We start from the raw sequence: 15,640 nt of genomic DNA on the forward strand, positions 1-15,640 counted from the left end.
CAATGACTGTTCACATGTACATAGAGAACAACATATAACACAAAGCTTACCCTGCTGTTTGTTGGTTTGTTCGCAGAAGCACTTTGACATCATTGTGGATCTGTTTAACTTTATCCAGAACCCTGAAGAACTCCTTCAAATTAAGAACAAATGATAACATCAGAATCGCCTAACCCTCCACAAGACGAAAATGGACCAACAAACTCCAAACCCGCAGCTGGGTTATTTAAATACTGCATACTCTTGCTAATACACATTCTGAACCTGTCCCTTGCTAGTAAAAGTGTATTTCTACTTTTGATATGTTGAAATGTATAGAACAGATCTGGAAATAATTTTTTTAAGAATCTTAGCAACCGCCATCACACAATTACCCCCTGCTGTTCTACTGAATATGGCACTAGGATTGCAGCTGGAATGGTTGGCCAACAATAATCACGACAAGCTTTTGGGTTATAATAAGATTTAAAAAAACTGCTGTGAAATGCTGTGGGTCAGTCATATGAGTAGACTGGGGGGGATGCGGAGCAACAGAACATCTCCAGCGTTGTCATGGTTTGCAAAGCTGCATGGTATGTTACTAATGGCTTTGCTAGGTGTGCAGTGTTTGGGACCCTGTATATATTCCTTCTGTACTTAATTGTATTGTAATTGTACTGTCTTCCTTACATTGTAAAGCGCTGCACAAACTGTAGGCACAATATAAATCCCGTATAATAATAAAATCCATAAGAAATACCAGTAGTTTAGTTATAAAAAAATATATAGTTGGCTGCTGAAAGCTGAATTCCAGGCAAACATTTAAGTACAAACATACAACACATATAAGGGGGTCTTCAATCTCTCAATTTGCAGATTTGTCAATCCAATACAGATATTTACACAATTCTATCACATAGCAAAGCCCTCTCTTAAGGACAGGTGACCCGATTCTTCTCTGCTGTTTATATGTATGTAGAAATATATATATATATATATATATATATATATATATATATATATATATATATATATATATATACACACACACACACACACACACACACACACACACACACATATATATATATATATATATATATACACATATACATATATATATATATATATATAAAACATAGATCATACTTACCCTCTCTGTACGATATTGCACAAAAGAGTCACTTACCACCTGCTGGCCCGGTATGGTTCAGGTGGGATGGGAGGTGGGATATGTCTCCCACCTTTCCTGTCTTGCCAGACTGCATGCTTAGATAAGTATCTGGTTTATATTTGAGAGGGGGGGGACACACATTTTTTGTTTTGTTTTTTTGCCATGGGGTCCCCCGTAAAACCTAAACCGGACCTGAAGGGCCTGTTAAGGATTGTGGGGGGGCTCCCACACTGTTTTTTTTTCACTGACAGGCACCTTAGTTTCATTCTGCTGTCAACCTGGAATCCCTGGGTCACTGGTTGTTGGAATTCCGGCAGGTACCAGCTGCCTAACAAACCAGCATCCAGTCTCCTTCCCCTACCAAAAATGAACAAGTCAAACTGCAACCAAGTCGCACTTCATAATTGCACTAAAAATCAGGTCAAATCGCAGCCACACTAGTGTGAACCTAGCCTAAATTATCAAATAGCTTGATATATATTTATTTAAAGCGGAGTTTTCCTTTAAAATGTATGTATATACATTTACAGAAACTACCTGCAGTACTGTGCTCACTTGTAAAGTAGAAAACCATTAAAGTGCAAAACCTTTTTTTCCCATTGTGGATAGAGTAAAGGAGTTCAATAACCCGTCAGTTTTTTCTGTCATGTGCATCTCACTGGGGAGATTTACCTTCACTCCCGGTCCCATAGTCAAAACAGGAAGTGAGAGGAAATCCCTACAAATTAAGGAAATTTCTTGGGGCCCCAAGGTCACAAGAACTAGTGTCCCCAATGGAAATTTCCCCTCTAACATTTCTGGGGGCAACCCAAAATTTGGGATTTTCTTTTGCTTTCACTTTCTGCTAACAGTAAACAGGACAGAGACCCCCCCTAATGGAGGCACAAACAGCAATAAAAGTCTAATATGTGTTCTAATCCATCTCCACTATATCCTAAACTAAAAAACAAAAAGGTTTTGCCTTTAGTTATAATTCAAAACTAAAACATGGTTGGTATATTACAGTAGTTCATTTGAAACCTATCATTGGTAAATGGTTTGCCTCTACACTCTTAACTGATACATTTGCAGGTCAGCTTGTTCATTTGAAAAGCAAATTACTTACTGTCTAGATCACCAGGTAAAAAGAAAGAAAGAAAAAAAGCCAAAACACAAATGCAGCCACCACTTCTAAGACCTGATAAGCAGCAGTATAATAAATGTTTGCTTTTGCATTTAAAGTGGTATTAAACCCAAAAGCAAACATTTATTATATTGCTGCTCACCAATTAATAGATGTGATGGCAGCATTTGTTTTCTTTTTTAGGATTTCTTTAATTTTCACCTGGTGATTTGACCAGTAACGCTTTCCTGCAAATGTATCAGTTAAGAGTGTAGAGACAAACCATTTACCACTGACAGGAGTGCTTACATTGATCAACTTTTTTCATTCATCTAAAACCTTTATCCCCCACTCAAAAAAAAAACCTGTTGCTTTAACTGCTTATGTAATTGCAGTGTGAGCTTGAGTTCAGCTTCAATTTGTTAGTGTATCTAAATCTACTAATCCATCTAACACCTCCCCCCAGACTGATAATGCTGCTGTCTGCTGTGCCCTCTATGCTCCTTCATTCAGAGTGGGGGTGCTGTAATATAGGTGTGTTACTGGCCAGATCACCAGATGAAAACAGAGGGGAAAAAAGCATAAAAAAAAGAAAATCAATGCAGCCACCACATCTAATGATTGGTAAGCTGAAATATATTACATCTTTGGTTTTGCATTTAATATGCTTTAATACTGATATAAGTGATTAAACTTAGAAAGCATGGTGGCAGGATAGATAGAAATTGAACTATGATGGTGCTAATAAAATAACTTTGCTAGAGTTTACTAAACAACTAAATATCAGTTGCGGGCGGACAGACCCAATAGGCCAGTTATGCAGGCCATAGACGGGTCAAAAATTTGTACAAAATTCTCAAAACATTCAAAAGATTTTGTTTGCTTTTAACATTTGCTTTTGGAATGTATGGACATCACCAAATGAAAGCCACAAACTGTTCGATCGAGAAATATTTTCCTCCCTGTTCCTTCAAATTTTCTTATCACTGTGGTTGAAAATAATCATCAATTTGACCCCATTAATTAGAAAACCATACTTTCTTAGAACATTTTAGGAACACAGTGTTTTACCATGCAGGCTAAGGTGAATATGGCCCTGAACAAAGCAGTCTTTGCAAAATCAAGACAGGACACACTGCATATACACAAACACCACATGGGCATTTTACGCTTTGATCACCAGGGGTTCTACTCACAGATCCCCTGCTAATTGCAGCAGAGCAGGGCGGATGACAGGTCCATATCCGCTCAGTTAATGCAGAGTGGACACGGACAGAGCCCACTCAGTACTATGGGCAGCCGGGTGTAAAAAGACCCGCCTGCCTCCGATCCAGTGCAATCAAATAAAAGAGGATGAATTTTTTTTTTTTTTAGCAGGCATGATCGAACCCAGAGGTTGGCAGGTGTAAACAGACAACTCCGTTTACACCTGCTGGTCCATAGGAATGCATGGACCATCCAATCCGGTCTGTCTGAAAAACTGACAGGTGGACCTGATTGGAACATTCATGTGAAAGGGCCCTAAAGTAAAAAACACTCAAAAATGAAAATGTTGTGCTACCCCCCACTAGGGATCACATGGGTAGCTCACATAAGGTGAATAACCTTTATGATATTTATTTGAACTCCTTTGATCCACTTACTCCAAAACCAGATCATCTCGTCAGCAGTGAGTTAAAAGAATATGTACATGGCTCCAGATAATAAAGTATTGCCAAAAACTAAATAAAAAAAACAAAAACATTGCACTCACATGTATTAGTAATACTCACAGGTCAATCCTCTATAGTCCACTTGCTGCTGTCTGCATTTGTTTGTAAAGGCCACTTGGCATCTCTCACCTGACAGCTGCAGCCGAGGTCTCCTGATAGTACTTCCCTGCAACCAGACAGAGTTGAAAAGCCAATGTGTGCCCAAGCTCCCCCCAAGGATAAAATACTTTGGAATACGCTTGAGTATGCAATGGCTTTTCTACCCTGTCTGCCCTTCTTTTGTCCATACATTTGGGGTGTTTTATGCACTTTATTTAGACATCAACAGTTTTTTCACACATTTCTGTTGCTTAAAATAGCAAAAAATATTTGTTTTATTTACTACAGCAACAGTAACACAAATGACTGCAAATAATGTATGTGTCACCTTATTCCAGTACAGATCAAACAATGAGGGAAGGGAGTAAAAAACAATGTTTCTCCTTACTTCAGTTAATGGACCTTCATGACTTCCACGTAAAATGCTCATTTCCTCAGATGTCAGCTGGAACTTTGCTAGGAAGGCATTTGCAACTTGTGCTCGTATCTCCAGTCGCTGACTGCAAGATAAAAAAACAAAACAATGTTTAAATCAGACAACAACAGTAATAAGGGAGAAACACCATCTACTGACAGGAGATCTCTGCCATGGATTTTTGAAAGTATTAGGCTCCATGCACATTGGGCGTTCTGGTAACGTTAGCTGTGTAAAGTCACGTTAAAAACATGAGGTTTCCAGCTTTTTTTAGCAAATTTTGCATTAGCATTTAGCAGCATTTTGCTGCATTTGCTTTTTTTTTTTAAATAATAATAATTTTTTTTTAGTCAATAAAAGTCCAAAAACGCCGGTTTGTGGCATTTTACCGCGTTTTTCAGCGTTAGAGAGGTTTTACAGATAAAAAACTCCTCTAGAAACCCACTAGTCCTGGGGGTTTTTTTTCCCATCCAAAAAACGCCCCTGCCAAAAAAACATTGATTACAGTCTATGTGTGCATGGACCCATAGGATAACATGCTGATGAGTTTACTGGCTGTAGAAAAAAACGTCAAAAGCCAAAAACAGCCGCTGTAAAATGTCCAGTGTGTATAAGGACTAAGGCCGGCCATAGATGAATTGAAGGTTCCCTGCCCCGTGCACTGCTAGAGGGATTCCCCCATCAACACTGTGTTGATGGGGAAAGCAACCTATGGTTGCAGGGAACAAAATTGCATAATCTATGGCTTGCTTAAGACAGTGAAGTGGATTTACAAAAGACAATTATTCTGTGCACTGCAAGTGTACTTGTGTAGCAAACCTGCACATCCGAGTTGGAGCGGAGTTCTCCTTCAACCTTCTGTATTTGAGATCTTCCTCGAATCATTCCTCACATCCCCCCTGCATTCCTGTGAGGCAAACGTTATCTCCTGGCAGATGGTGTGGAACAACCAGGAAGACATGAGAGTGGAGACAAGCCCTCTACTAAAGTGTAACTTTTGTCACCCAAAACGGCGTAAGCCCACACATTATCAAACTGACCAGAGTAATTGCACATTCCTCAGGTCAACCTTATGTTTCATGTCATGTATTATGAGGCTATAGTTAATACAGAGTTTCCCACTGACCACTCCCAAAACGTGTAGTCAGAGCCCCCCTTTGAGAGGGACTTTTAAGAAGAGACAAATCAGTTAAAGCTTGACACACTCACACACACAGAGATCTCCCAGCAACATCGTAACAAAAGGAGATCAAGAAATCACCCTGTTCTACAACTTGGATCTGCAAACCCAGGCATATGGGCAAGTAACTTAACCCTGTAATCTTCTTCCTAATTATCTCTTTGCTATGTCTTTATATACATATATATATATATTTTTGTGACATCTCTTTGTAAATATTTTATCGCAGCTGTTTTGACCCTTTTAGTAATAAATCTTTCTTTCTGAAAGTGTTAAACTGTTTCTAAGCGCTTACTTGCAATTCACGAATCCCTGCCTTTGAAGAGACACTACTGTTTGGTATATCTCTGTATAACAGGTCCGCGGGCCGTGCTATATAGATCAATATTTCAATCATTATAGTGTATATTTGATAACGGGAGTTTCCCAGTCTCCGACAAAAGTGGTGGTGGCAGTAGAGGGTTAGTTGCGTAATTAACCCGACCCAGTAACAAGCGCATTTAGGCTGCAGGCACCGATTGTAGTCCATTAGCTGGGCAATCGCTGTGCTGGGTGCGGCTGAGTGTGGCCTTGTTACACGCATCACACTGCGGTTTTAGATCGGCCGGTCCTTCGGTCCTTAGGCTTTGCCAAAAAAAAATCTAAAAAAGCCAGTCAAAATCATTCTTTGGACGGATGAAACTAAGATTAATCTGTACCAGAATGACGGGAAGAAAAAAGTGTGGAGAAGGCTTGGAACAGCTCATGATCCAAAGCACACAATGTCATCTGTAAAACATGGTGGACGCAGTGTGATGGCATGGGCATGCATGGCTTCCAGTGGCACTGGGTCATTGATGTTTATTGATGATGTGACAGAAGACAGAAGCAGCTGGATGAATTCTGCAGTGTTTAGAGATATACTTTCAGCCCAGATTCAGACAAATTCAGCAAAGTTGATTGGATGGCGCTTACAGTACACATGGGCAATATTTAAAACACACTGCAAAAGTAGCCCACAAGCTTTTGAAGGAAAAGAAGTTGAATATTCTGGAATGCCCGAGTCAATCTCCTGATCTCAACCCCATTGAGCATGCATTTCACTTGCTAAAGGCAAAACTAAAGGCAGAAAGACCAACAAACAAAGAACAACTGAATACAGCTGCAATTAGAGCCTGGCAAAAGCATCAAAAAGGAGGAAATCCAGTCTTTGGTAATGGCCATGTGTTCCAGACTTCAGGCAGTTATTGCTAGTACAGGATTCTCAACAAAATATTAAAATGGAACATTTTGTTTATGATTATATTCACTTGTACAATTATATTTGAGCCCGTGAAAATGTCTGGCTTGTAGACAGTTTTATTTAAAAGGTTGCATGGAAAATAAATAAATCAGAAAATAAATCCTTGCCATCCAGGCACTTACTAAACAGCAGACATTCCTATCTCACAGGTGAAGGGCTTCTCCCAGTCACCAACAAAAAAAAATTGTGCAAACCTTTTTTTTTTTTTTTGGAACAAAGCAAACGTTCACATCCACAGTCCTCTCTCAGGTATGGCTTCCTGAGTCCCAGGCCAAGACCAACCTCTTACTCCAGTTCTGCTTTATCTATACCACCCACTGGTGGTCACAAGTGGAATGGAAAGTCCAGTTTGGAAACACAACCAAGGTGGCCTGGAAAACCTGGACTGGATTCCACCTTAGTTCTCTACATATGAAAGCATGTGAGGTGATACATAGCATCCCTCAATCACCTCGTCCTTCATAATGTCACACTGTGTATATATATATATATATATATATATATATATATATATATATATATATATATACACATACACACACACACACAGTGCTCAGCAGAAATGAGTGCACCCCTTTTGAAAAGTAAGATTTTAATCAATATCTCAATGAAGACAAGAGTAATTTCCAACGTTTTGACAAAACTAAGTTCACTGTTTTTGGCAGAAATGATATTTCTACATGGCAAATAATTTACTAGCAGGTGTAGTAGAGTAATAGAATCCAACAGACCCAACAGTCATGACATGCATGCTGCTGATTCTGTGTAATTGAATCACTAATTGAAAGGGGCATGTTCAAAATAATAGCAGTGTGGAGTTCTATTAGTGAGGTCATTCATCCTTTGAAAAACAGGTGGCAATTATTGCCCTTATTTAAGGAAGGAAGGCAGCAAATGTTGTACATGCTGGTTACAGTGCATTTCTCTCTGAAATTCTGAGGAAAATGGGTCGTTCCAGACATTGTTCAGAAGAACAGCGTACCTTAATTAAAAAGTTGATTGGAGAGGGGAAAACATAACAGACACCATAGGAGTAGGCCCCCTATATTCTCAGGACAGTAATTTAGGGAGGGAGGGAACCTGGAACACGAAGAAAGGAGAAAGAAGGGTTGGTAGAGAGACCCGTTGGGGCTCTGTTAAGATTTCCAAGAAGTGCTGATCAACGCACACCCGAATAAAGACTTGGAAAGATCTCATTAGAGCCCAAAGAGAAGTATCAGTGGGGTGGAGAGACACTCCAATGTAGGCACTGAGTAGAGTTCCCCTTTAGGGAAAAAAGAAATGTCAGAGAGAATGAAGCCTCGATAAATGTTATCTGGTATAGTGGAACCAAAGTAAGGGGCTTGTGTGTTCCACCCTCTGGATCAAATTAAAGGGGGGGGGGGGGATGTGACAGTGCTAGACCCTGCAACTGTATTGGAAGAGGAAAATGGCACACGAGGTTGCAAACAAAGTTGCAGACTGAGGGGCTCAAGAATATAATTTGTTTTCTTAGCAGAACAGACTGGCTTTCCAGTGTTCTCTAGGTTTTGGAATTCCTGGAATGGACTCCAGAATCCAGAGGCTTCAAACAGCTTGGGTGGAATGAAGCCTTTAACCCCTGCGTCCAGGTTTTGCAACAAACTGGCAGGCTGTATATTTGTGCACAACCTATATATTCAAGAGCCTGACAGCAGTTCAGGGCTCTACCCTCCCCAGGAGTCTGCGAGCCAGCAAGGGAGCAGTCAGAGGTGTGCATGTCTGCACAGTCCAGGTGAAGTCTGTGAGGGAACAGACAGAGAACCGAAGCCTGAGGGCTAGAGCAGCAGGGAGTTGTAAGAGGGAAAGCTGAGAGAGGTACAGTGGTCATACGTGATCACAGGATGGCAGTAGGACGGTCTGCAGGAACAACCAAAAGGCAGAGGCCTGAGTCCTGAGCAGCAGTGGTGCAAAAGAGGCTTGAAGTCATTTTTCAGTTCATATTTGAAGTGATGGTGGAACCCCCTGCAAGATTAACCCTTTATTTTTGTGTTGTACTTTTACTTTCTTCTTAAATAAAAGAGGGCCAACAAGCTCTGAAACACGTTCCCTGGTTAGATGGAACTTACTGGAAGCACTACAAACTACACATATACTGGGGTTAGACAAAAAATGGAAACACTACATGATTTGCAGGTGTGAAAGTGACGATGTTTCGCACTGAAAGTGGAAGTAATAGAACATTCTTTTGCTTCCACTGTGAACTGAAAGAGACAAAGTTTTCCCAGAAACTGTATAAACTGTCATAACCTTCGATACTGTACTTCGTGACACAGCAAATAAGTTGGCAACTTCAGTCAAAGAGGCACCAGCTAAGCGGGCACCAACAATTTGCCCTCTTTGAAGCTCAGTGACATGACTCCGTATTACTAGCAGCGCACACAGTAATTGGCGAAAGTGAGGCTTCCCACCTGTTAGCTAGGTGTCTCATCATACAGTGAAGGCAAAAAAATGTTACATCACTTCCAATTTCAACACAAAACATGTCGTCACTTTCACACCTGCAAATCATTTTGTCTGCCACTTGTATGTGTGTGTGTGTATATATATATATATATATATATATATATATATATATATATATATATATATATCCCTATACATATATACACACACACACACTATAAAAGATAAAAAGAAAATTGGACAGACTCAATGGACTTGGCGTTTTACTCTTCTATGCTTTTTGGGGCACTATTCCTCCCTGGGCGTGATTACTTTCACTGACACCAACAGTGGAAGATATTTCCTTAAACTGACACCAACAGTAGAACATACAGTGCCTTGAAAAAGTAATCATACCCCTAGACATTTTCCACAATTTGTCATGTTACAACCAAAAACGTAAATGTATTTTATTGGGGTTTTATGTAATAGACCAACACAAAGTGGCACATAACTGTGAAGTGGAAGGAAAATGATAAATGGTTTTCAAAATTCTTTACAAATAAATATCTGAAAAAATGTTGCGTGCATTTGTATTCAGCCCCCTTTACTCTGATACCCCTAACTAAAATCTAGTGGAACCAATTGCCTTCAGAAGTCACCTAATTAGTAAATAGAGTCCACCTGTGTGTAATTTAATCTCAGCATAAATACAGCTGTTCTGTGAAGTACTCAGAGGTTTGTTAGAGAACATTGGTGAACAAACAGCATCATGAAGGCCAAGGAACAAACCAGACAGGTCAGGGATAAAGTTGTTGAGAAGTTTAAATCAGGGTTAGGTTATAAAAAAATATCCTAAACTTTGAACATCTTATGGGACACTGTTCAATCTATCATCCAAAAATGTAAAGAGTATGGCACAACTGCAAACCTACCAAGACATGGCCGTCTACCTAAACTGACAGGCCGGGCAAGGAGAGCATTAACTTCTTCCCTACCGCTCTATATTCGAAAGACAGCTACAGCGCGGTTGTCTAGTTCTGGGATGACATCCATGGCCGTCATTCCAGAACACACCCCCTGAGTGTTCCCAGCGGACACAGCTGATCACATGATACAGTAAACAGCCAATCACAGCGGCCTTTTACCACGTGATCAGCTGTGTCCAATGACAATCATTACTGGGTAAATACAGTTGCCGGTTATCGGCTGCACTTTCCTCACGCTGCCACAGCGTGAGGAAAGTACTGCCGATTACCGGCAATTGTCAGAGAAGTGATCGGCACTAATCATCAGTGCCGCCCACGTGTGCCCATCAGTACCGCCCACATGTACCCATCAGTAAGACCCACCTGTGCCCATCAATGCTACCCACCTGTGCCCAGCAGTGCAGCATCATCAGTGCCAGCTCATCAGTGCCTCATATCAGCGCCCATCAGTGCTGCCTATCTCGTGCCACCTCATCATTGCACATCGGTGAAGGAGAAAAATTACCTGTTTTCAAAATTTTATAATAGAAACAAAGAAAAACTTTTTTCAAATGTTTTGATCTTTTTTTGTTATAGTGCAAGAAATAAAACACCCAGTGATGAATAAATACCACCAAAAGAAAGATCTATTTGTGTGAAAAAAATGGTACAAATTTTGTATGGGTACAGTGTTGCATGACTGCGCAATTGTAATTCAAAGTCTGACAGCGCAGAAAGATGAAAATTTGCCTGGGCAGGAAGGGGGTATAAGTGCCCGGCAGGCAAGTGGTTAATAAGAGAAACAGCCAAGAGGCCCATGGTAACTCTGGAGGAGCTGCGGAGATCCACAGCTCAGGTGGGAGAACCTGTCCACAAGACAACTATTAATTGTGCATTCCAAAAATCTGGCCTTTATGGAAGAGTGGCAAGAAGAAAGCCACTGTTGAAAAAAAGCCATAAGAAGCCACATCTGCAGTTTGCGACAAGCCATGTGGGGCAAATATGTGGAAGGAACTCTGGTCAGATGAGACCAACATTTAAATGTTTAGCCTAAAAGCAAAACGTATGTGTGGTGGAAAACTAACACTGCACATCACCCTGAACACACCATCCCCACTGTGAAAGGGAAGGGAAGTATGTCAGAGTTGATGGGAAGATGGATGGAGCAAAATACAGGACAATCTTAGGAGAAAACCTGTGAGAGTCTGCAAAAGACTTGAGACTGGGATGGAGGTTCACCTTCCAGAAGGACCATGACCCTAAACATACAGCCAGAGCTACAATGGAATGGTGTAGATCAAAGCATATTCATGTGTTAGAATGACCCAGTTAAAGTCCAGAATACAAATGCACGCCACACTTTTCAGATATTTAAATGCAAAAAATGTTGAAAACCATAATTTTCCTTTCACTTCACAATTGTGTGCCACTTTGTATTGGTCTATCACATAAAATCCACTGGGATTGGATACATTTATGTTTTTGGTTGTAACATGACAAAATGTGGAAAATTTCAAGGGGTGTGAATACTTTTTCAAGGCACTGTAATTCCTGCCACTGACAACCATGATGGGGCACTATTCCTCCAACTGATTCAAATGATGGGGCACTGAAAAGTTTAGAGACCCCTGGCCTAGAGACACTGAAAAGTAATTGCCAAAATTGGTGAACTGTTTTTCCTACACTCTAGGTGGCAGCAAAACATCATGTGTCCCACAACTCACTCCGGTCAAGTCTTGGATTAGGGGGGGTTCTTTGTCAGACAAAAAGAAGTAGCAGCTTGTTAAAACATTTGTGCACGACTGTATACCATAAATAAAAGTTCATTTGCTGGCATATTATTTTTAAAAATATTTTTGTGCATAACAGAATTACCTTTTACATATAACCACAGCAATGAAACAAAGCTAGAAAAGCCTAACGCCGTACAATGTAATAATTCTATAGGTTGCAGAATCCAAAGAATCCTGCCATCCATAATAAAAGGTGAACTCTACTATGTTCAGAGGTCTGCTTTAAATACCACTTTAGACATTTTAGTCATTAACAATTTGCAGAACTCTAAGTTGGAAATAAAAGAAAGTTTCCGTTCTCAATAAAGGGCCTGCTATAAGTACAGAGCCCATGAGGGTGCATGGGGTCACTTGCAGCGATGAGGAATGTATTGTAATGTACTGAGCTGGCTCATAATTATGCGTATAAAAATGAGAGGGAACAAAAGTTCCATTGACAACTTAAGACAAGTCTGAGGAAGACAAAAGGTAACAGATCATGGGAATGTTCCATTGCACAGTCCCGCTTTCTGATCTCAGAAGGGCCCTAATGAAGCCCTACACCCCAGTCTGACTTGTTTCCATGGAAACCCGATTCCGGTGCAACTGCCTTCATGCTGTTAAGAAAATGACAGTCCATTCTCTGGCACACAACAGAGCTCCCTGCTCCGAGTTCACAACGGAGACCAGAGTGACTTTTAATTCATTGACTGTTGCTTATGCTGATTCTGCATGTCTGCTTTATAGAATGATTTCACACTTCGGTGAGCACTGGAGGAAACGTTGTTAAGGAGATTACATGATATCAGAAGTGAAAACTAACACAGTACTGCACATGTATTAAAGCCTTGTGAACTGGAATAAAAACTCAGGCATACTGCTGATCCTAGGGTTTTATTTAACCATTTGCCCTCCTGAGGATTCAGCCCCCTTCATGACCAGGCCATTTTTTGCATTACGGTGCTGCATTACTTTAACTGTCAATTGCGTGGTCATACAACGCTGCACCAAAATTAAATTTACGTCCTTTTTTTTCCACTAATTGAGCTTTCTTTAGGTGGTATTTGATCGCCTGTGCGATTATTTTTTGCAATATAAGCAATAAAAGACCAACAATTGAGAAAAAAAAAAACAATATTTTGGACTTTTTGCTGTTAAACATGTCCAGTAAAAAAATTTAAAAATCTAATTTCATCATAAATTTAGGCCAAAATGTATTCTACTACATGTCTTTGCTAAAAAAAAAAATCCCAATATGTGTAAATTAATTGGTTTACATGAAAGTTATAGCGTTTATAAATGGTGGTATAGATAATGGGATTTTTTTCTTCTACGAGCAATGGCGGCGATCAGCGACTTTTAGCAGGAATACAGCAGACATTCTGACACTGCGGGGGGGGGGGAAACTAACTTGGTGTCACTGACGTCCCAGTGAAACCAATACAGTGATTAGTTCTAAAAAAAAAAAAAAAAAAAAAAAAAGCACTGATACTGTACTAATGACACTGAGCAGGAAAAGGTTAATGTGAGAGGCGATCAAAGGGTTAACTGTGTGTAGGCAGTGTTTTACTAGGGGGTGGGGTGTGTGTTCTTCACTGTAAGCACACGGATCGGGATGGCAGTACTGTGCACAGCCATCTTGAGCAGTGTGCTTGAGCTGACAGGGAGGAAGATTGTTTGTAAACAAAATTTTCCTCCCTGTCGGAGATGCTCGGTAATCACTGGGCGCCGGTGGGTAATTACCAGCCGGGATCCAGTGATTGACATCCACAGCCACGAATGGCGGCGCGGGTAGGGCGCTTGCGCACGCCCCCTACCCGGAAATGCAGAATGACGTATATATACGCATGATCCTGCGCACAGGTGCTGCCCTGTAGCAGTATATCTGCTATAGGGTGCTCCTTAAGCGGTTAAACTGTTGTTCAGATTGCCTATAGAAAAATGATTCTTCCTTTTACTTCCCTAGTGCCATTAAAATATAGAAGAGTGATGGCGGAAAAAGACCAAGTGGTCCATTGAGTCTGCCACTCTTTGATATTTGTTTAACCTTTTTGTCTGAATATAGACCTGTATTGAGAACTGAAAACCAGTGCAGCACTACCCTATTAAAAAACAACAATCAATTCCCAACTAATATCAATATATAAAGAAATATATAGGTAAATAACCAAAGCAAAGAACAAAAGCAAACTGACTGTTGATTTATAATGGGGTAGTGATACATTGGTTTTTTGTTATAGGTTTAAGGTAAAGTAAAGTAGAGACTTTATAGTGTTTCAGCAAGCTCCAAGTATAAAAACAAAATTCTTGGATTCTTTCATTTATTGTGCAGGTTTATTATTGGTTATTTTCATATACATCTGTACACCATGTTCCAAATTATAATGCAAATTCTATTTAAGTGTCACAAAGAATAAACATTTTGTTTTTCAGTGTAACTCATGGATGGCATTGTGTGTCAGGGCTCTTTTGATCACTGAAAACAATCTCGGACACCTGTGATAATTAGGTTGGCCGGTGAGCCCAATTTTAGGAAAAACAACTAAAGGAGGGTGTTCCACATTATTAAGCAGAGCACCATTTTCAAGCAATATGGGGAAGAAAAAGGATCTCTCTGCTAAAAAAAAAAATGGTATTTGTAATGTTTTTATATATGTATACACAAATGTTTTGCCTTTCTTTTCTTTCTTGGCCTCTTTCAAACCATATGCGCAGAAAAACTGACACACAGATATCACTTGCAGAGACATCAGTTTTCATGCGCACTTCAGTGAGCTTTATACATGTTGCAGATTCCTGCGTACAAAAAAAATCAGCACATGATACCAGTGTTGTGGTGTTAACAGGGCACATAGAGAACAATTGATTTCACTGTGCCCTTGCAGAGCGCGGGCAGAAAAAGCTGACGTCTCTGCACCATGGTGTGAATGAGCCTTTAAACTGAATGGGCTGATTTACAAAGAGAGGGTTTACAATCTCTTGAACTACTCATTCAGTGAAATAGTTTCTAAGATTAGTTTTCTTTTTTCCTCCTGTTCATTTGAGGTCATGTTCATGAAATTTAACTGGCCATATTCAATGACAAGCAGCCTCAGTTCAGGTATTGACAGGTGCCAGTTGTTAGAATACAATAATAGTGTAGAATTTTCTATCTCCGCTGTAGTGCTCTACCGCCATCCAAATCACATTTACCTGATAGCCGATACTAAGTTCATGCCTGCAGAAAAAGTAACCAGGAGCTTATTTTTAACCCTTGAATATGGGGGTTAGTCCAAAGGAATTATTTGTTGCAAATCGGATAAAATGGACAGCACGCTGATGAAATCCTGCTCAGCTATGTTTATTAGACTGACAGCCTACATTAAAGCCACCCTCAGGGCATGGCTTCAGATGGGAGGTGCTGTCAGTCTAACATAGCTTGAGCAAGCTGTCAACGGTGTGGCCCATTTTGTAGTGAGTGGTGGAGTGTGAGTGGGGTTTGGAGCACCTGGCTGGTATCCAAGGAACTGTGGAGTTTACAAGTCACTTTTGAGCAGTGACACAGGCTATGATTA

General features: G+C 40.2%; 1 protein-coding gene across 1 annotated transcript in view; it reads right to left on the reverse strand.

Moving 5' to 3' along the window:
- The window catches only part of COG6 (component of oligomeric golgi complex 6), a gene marked incomplete at its 3' end in the record, with an annotated part of 81,054 nt that overhangs the window by 10,254 nt on the left and 55,160 nt on the right, over positions 1 to 15,640 (reverse strand). Inside the window, exons 5-6 of the mRNA XM_089690807.1 lie at positions 4,455 to 4,566; positions 51 to 133 (exon numbers count right to left, since the gene is read on the reverse strand). Coding sequence (XP_089546933.1) covers positions 51 to 133; positions 4,455 to 4,566 — 195 coding nt within the window. The remainder of the gene's footprint in view (positions 1 to 50; positions 134 to 4,454; positions 4,567 to 15,640) is intronic.

This window comes from Staurois parvus, unplaced genomic scaffold, assembly GCF_062004578.1.
Source record: "Staurois parvus isolate SC_StPar_1 unplaced genomic scaffold, SC_StPar_1.0 ptg000544l, whole genome shotgun sequence".
Lineage (NCBI taxonomy): Eukaryota > Metazoa > Chordata > Amphibia > Anura > Ranidae > Staurois > Staurois parvus.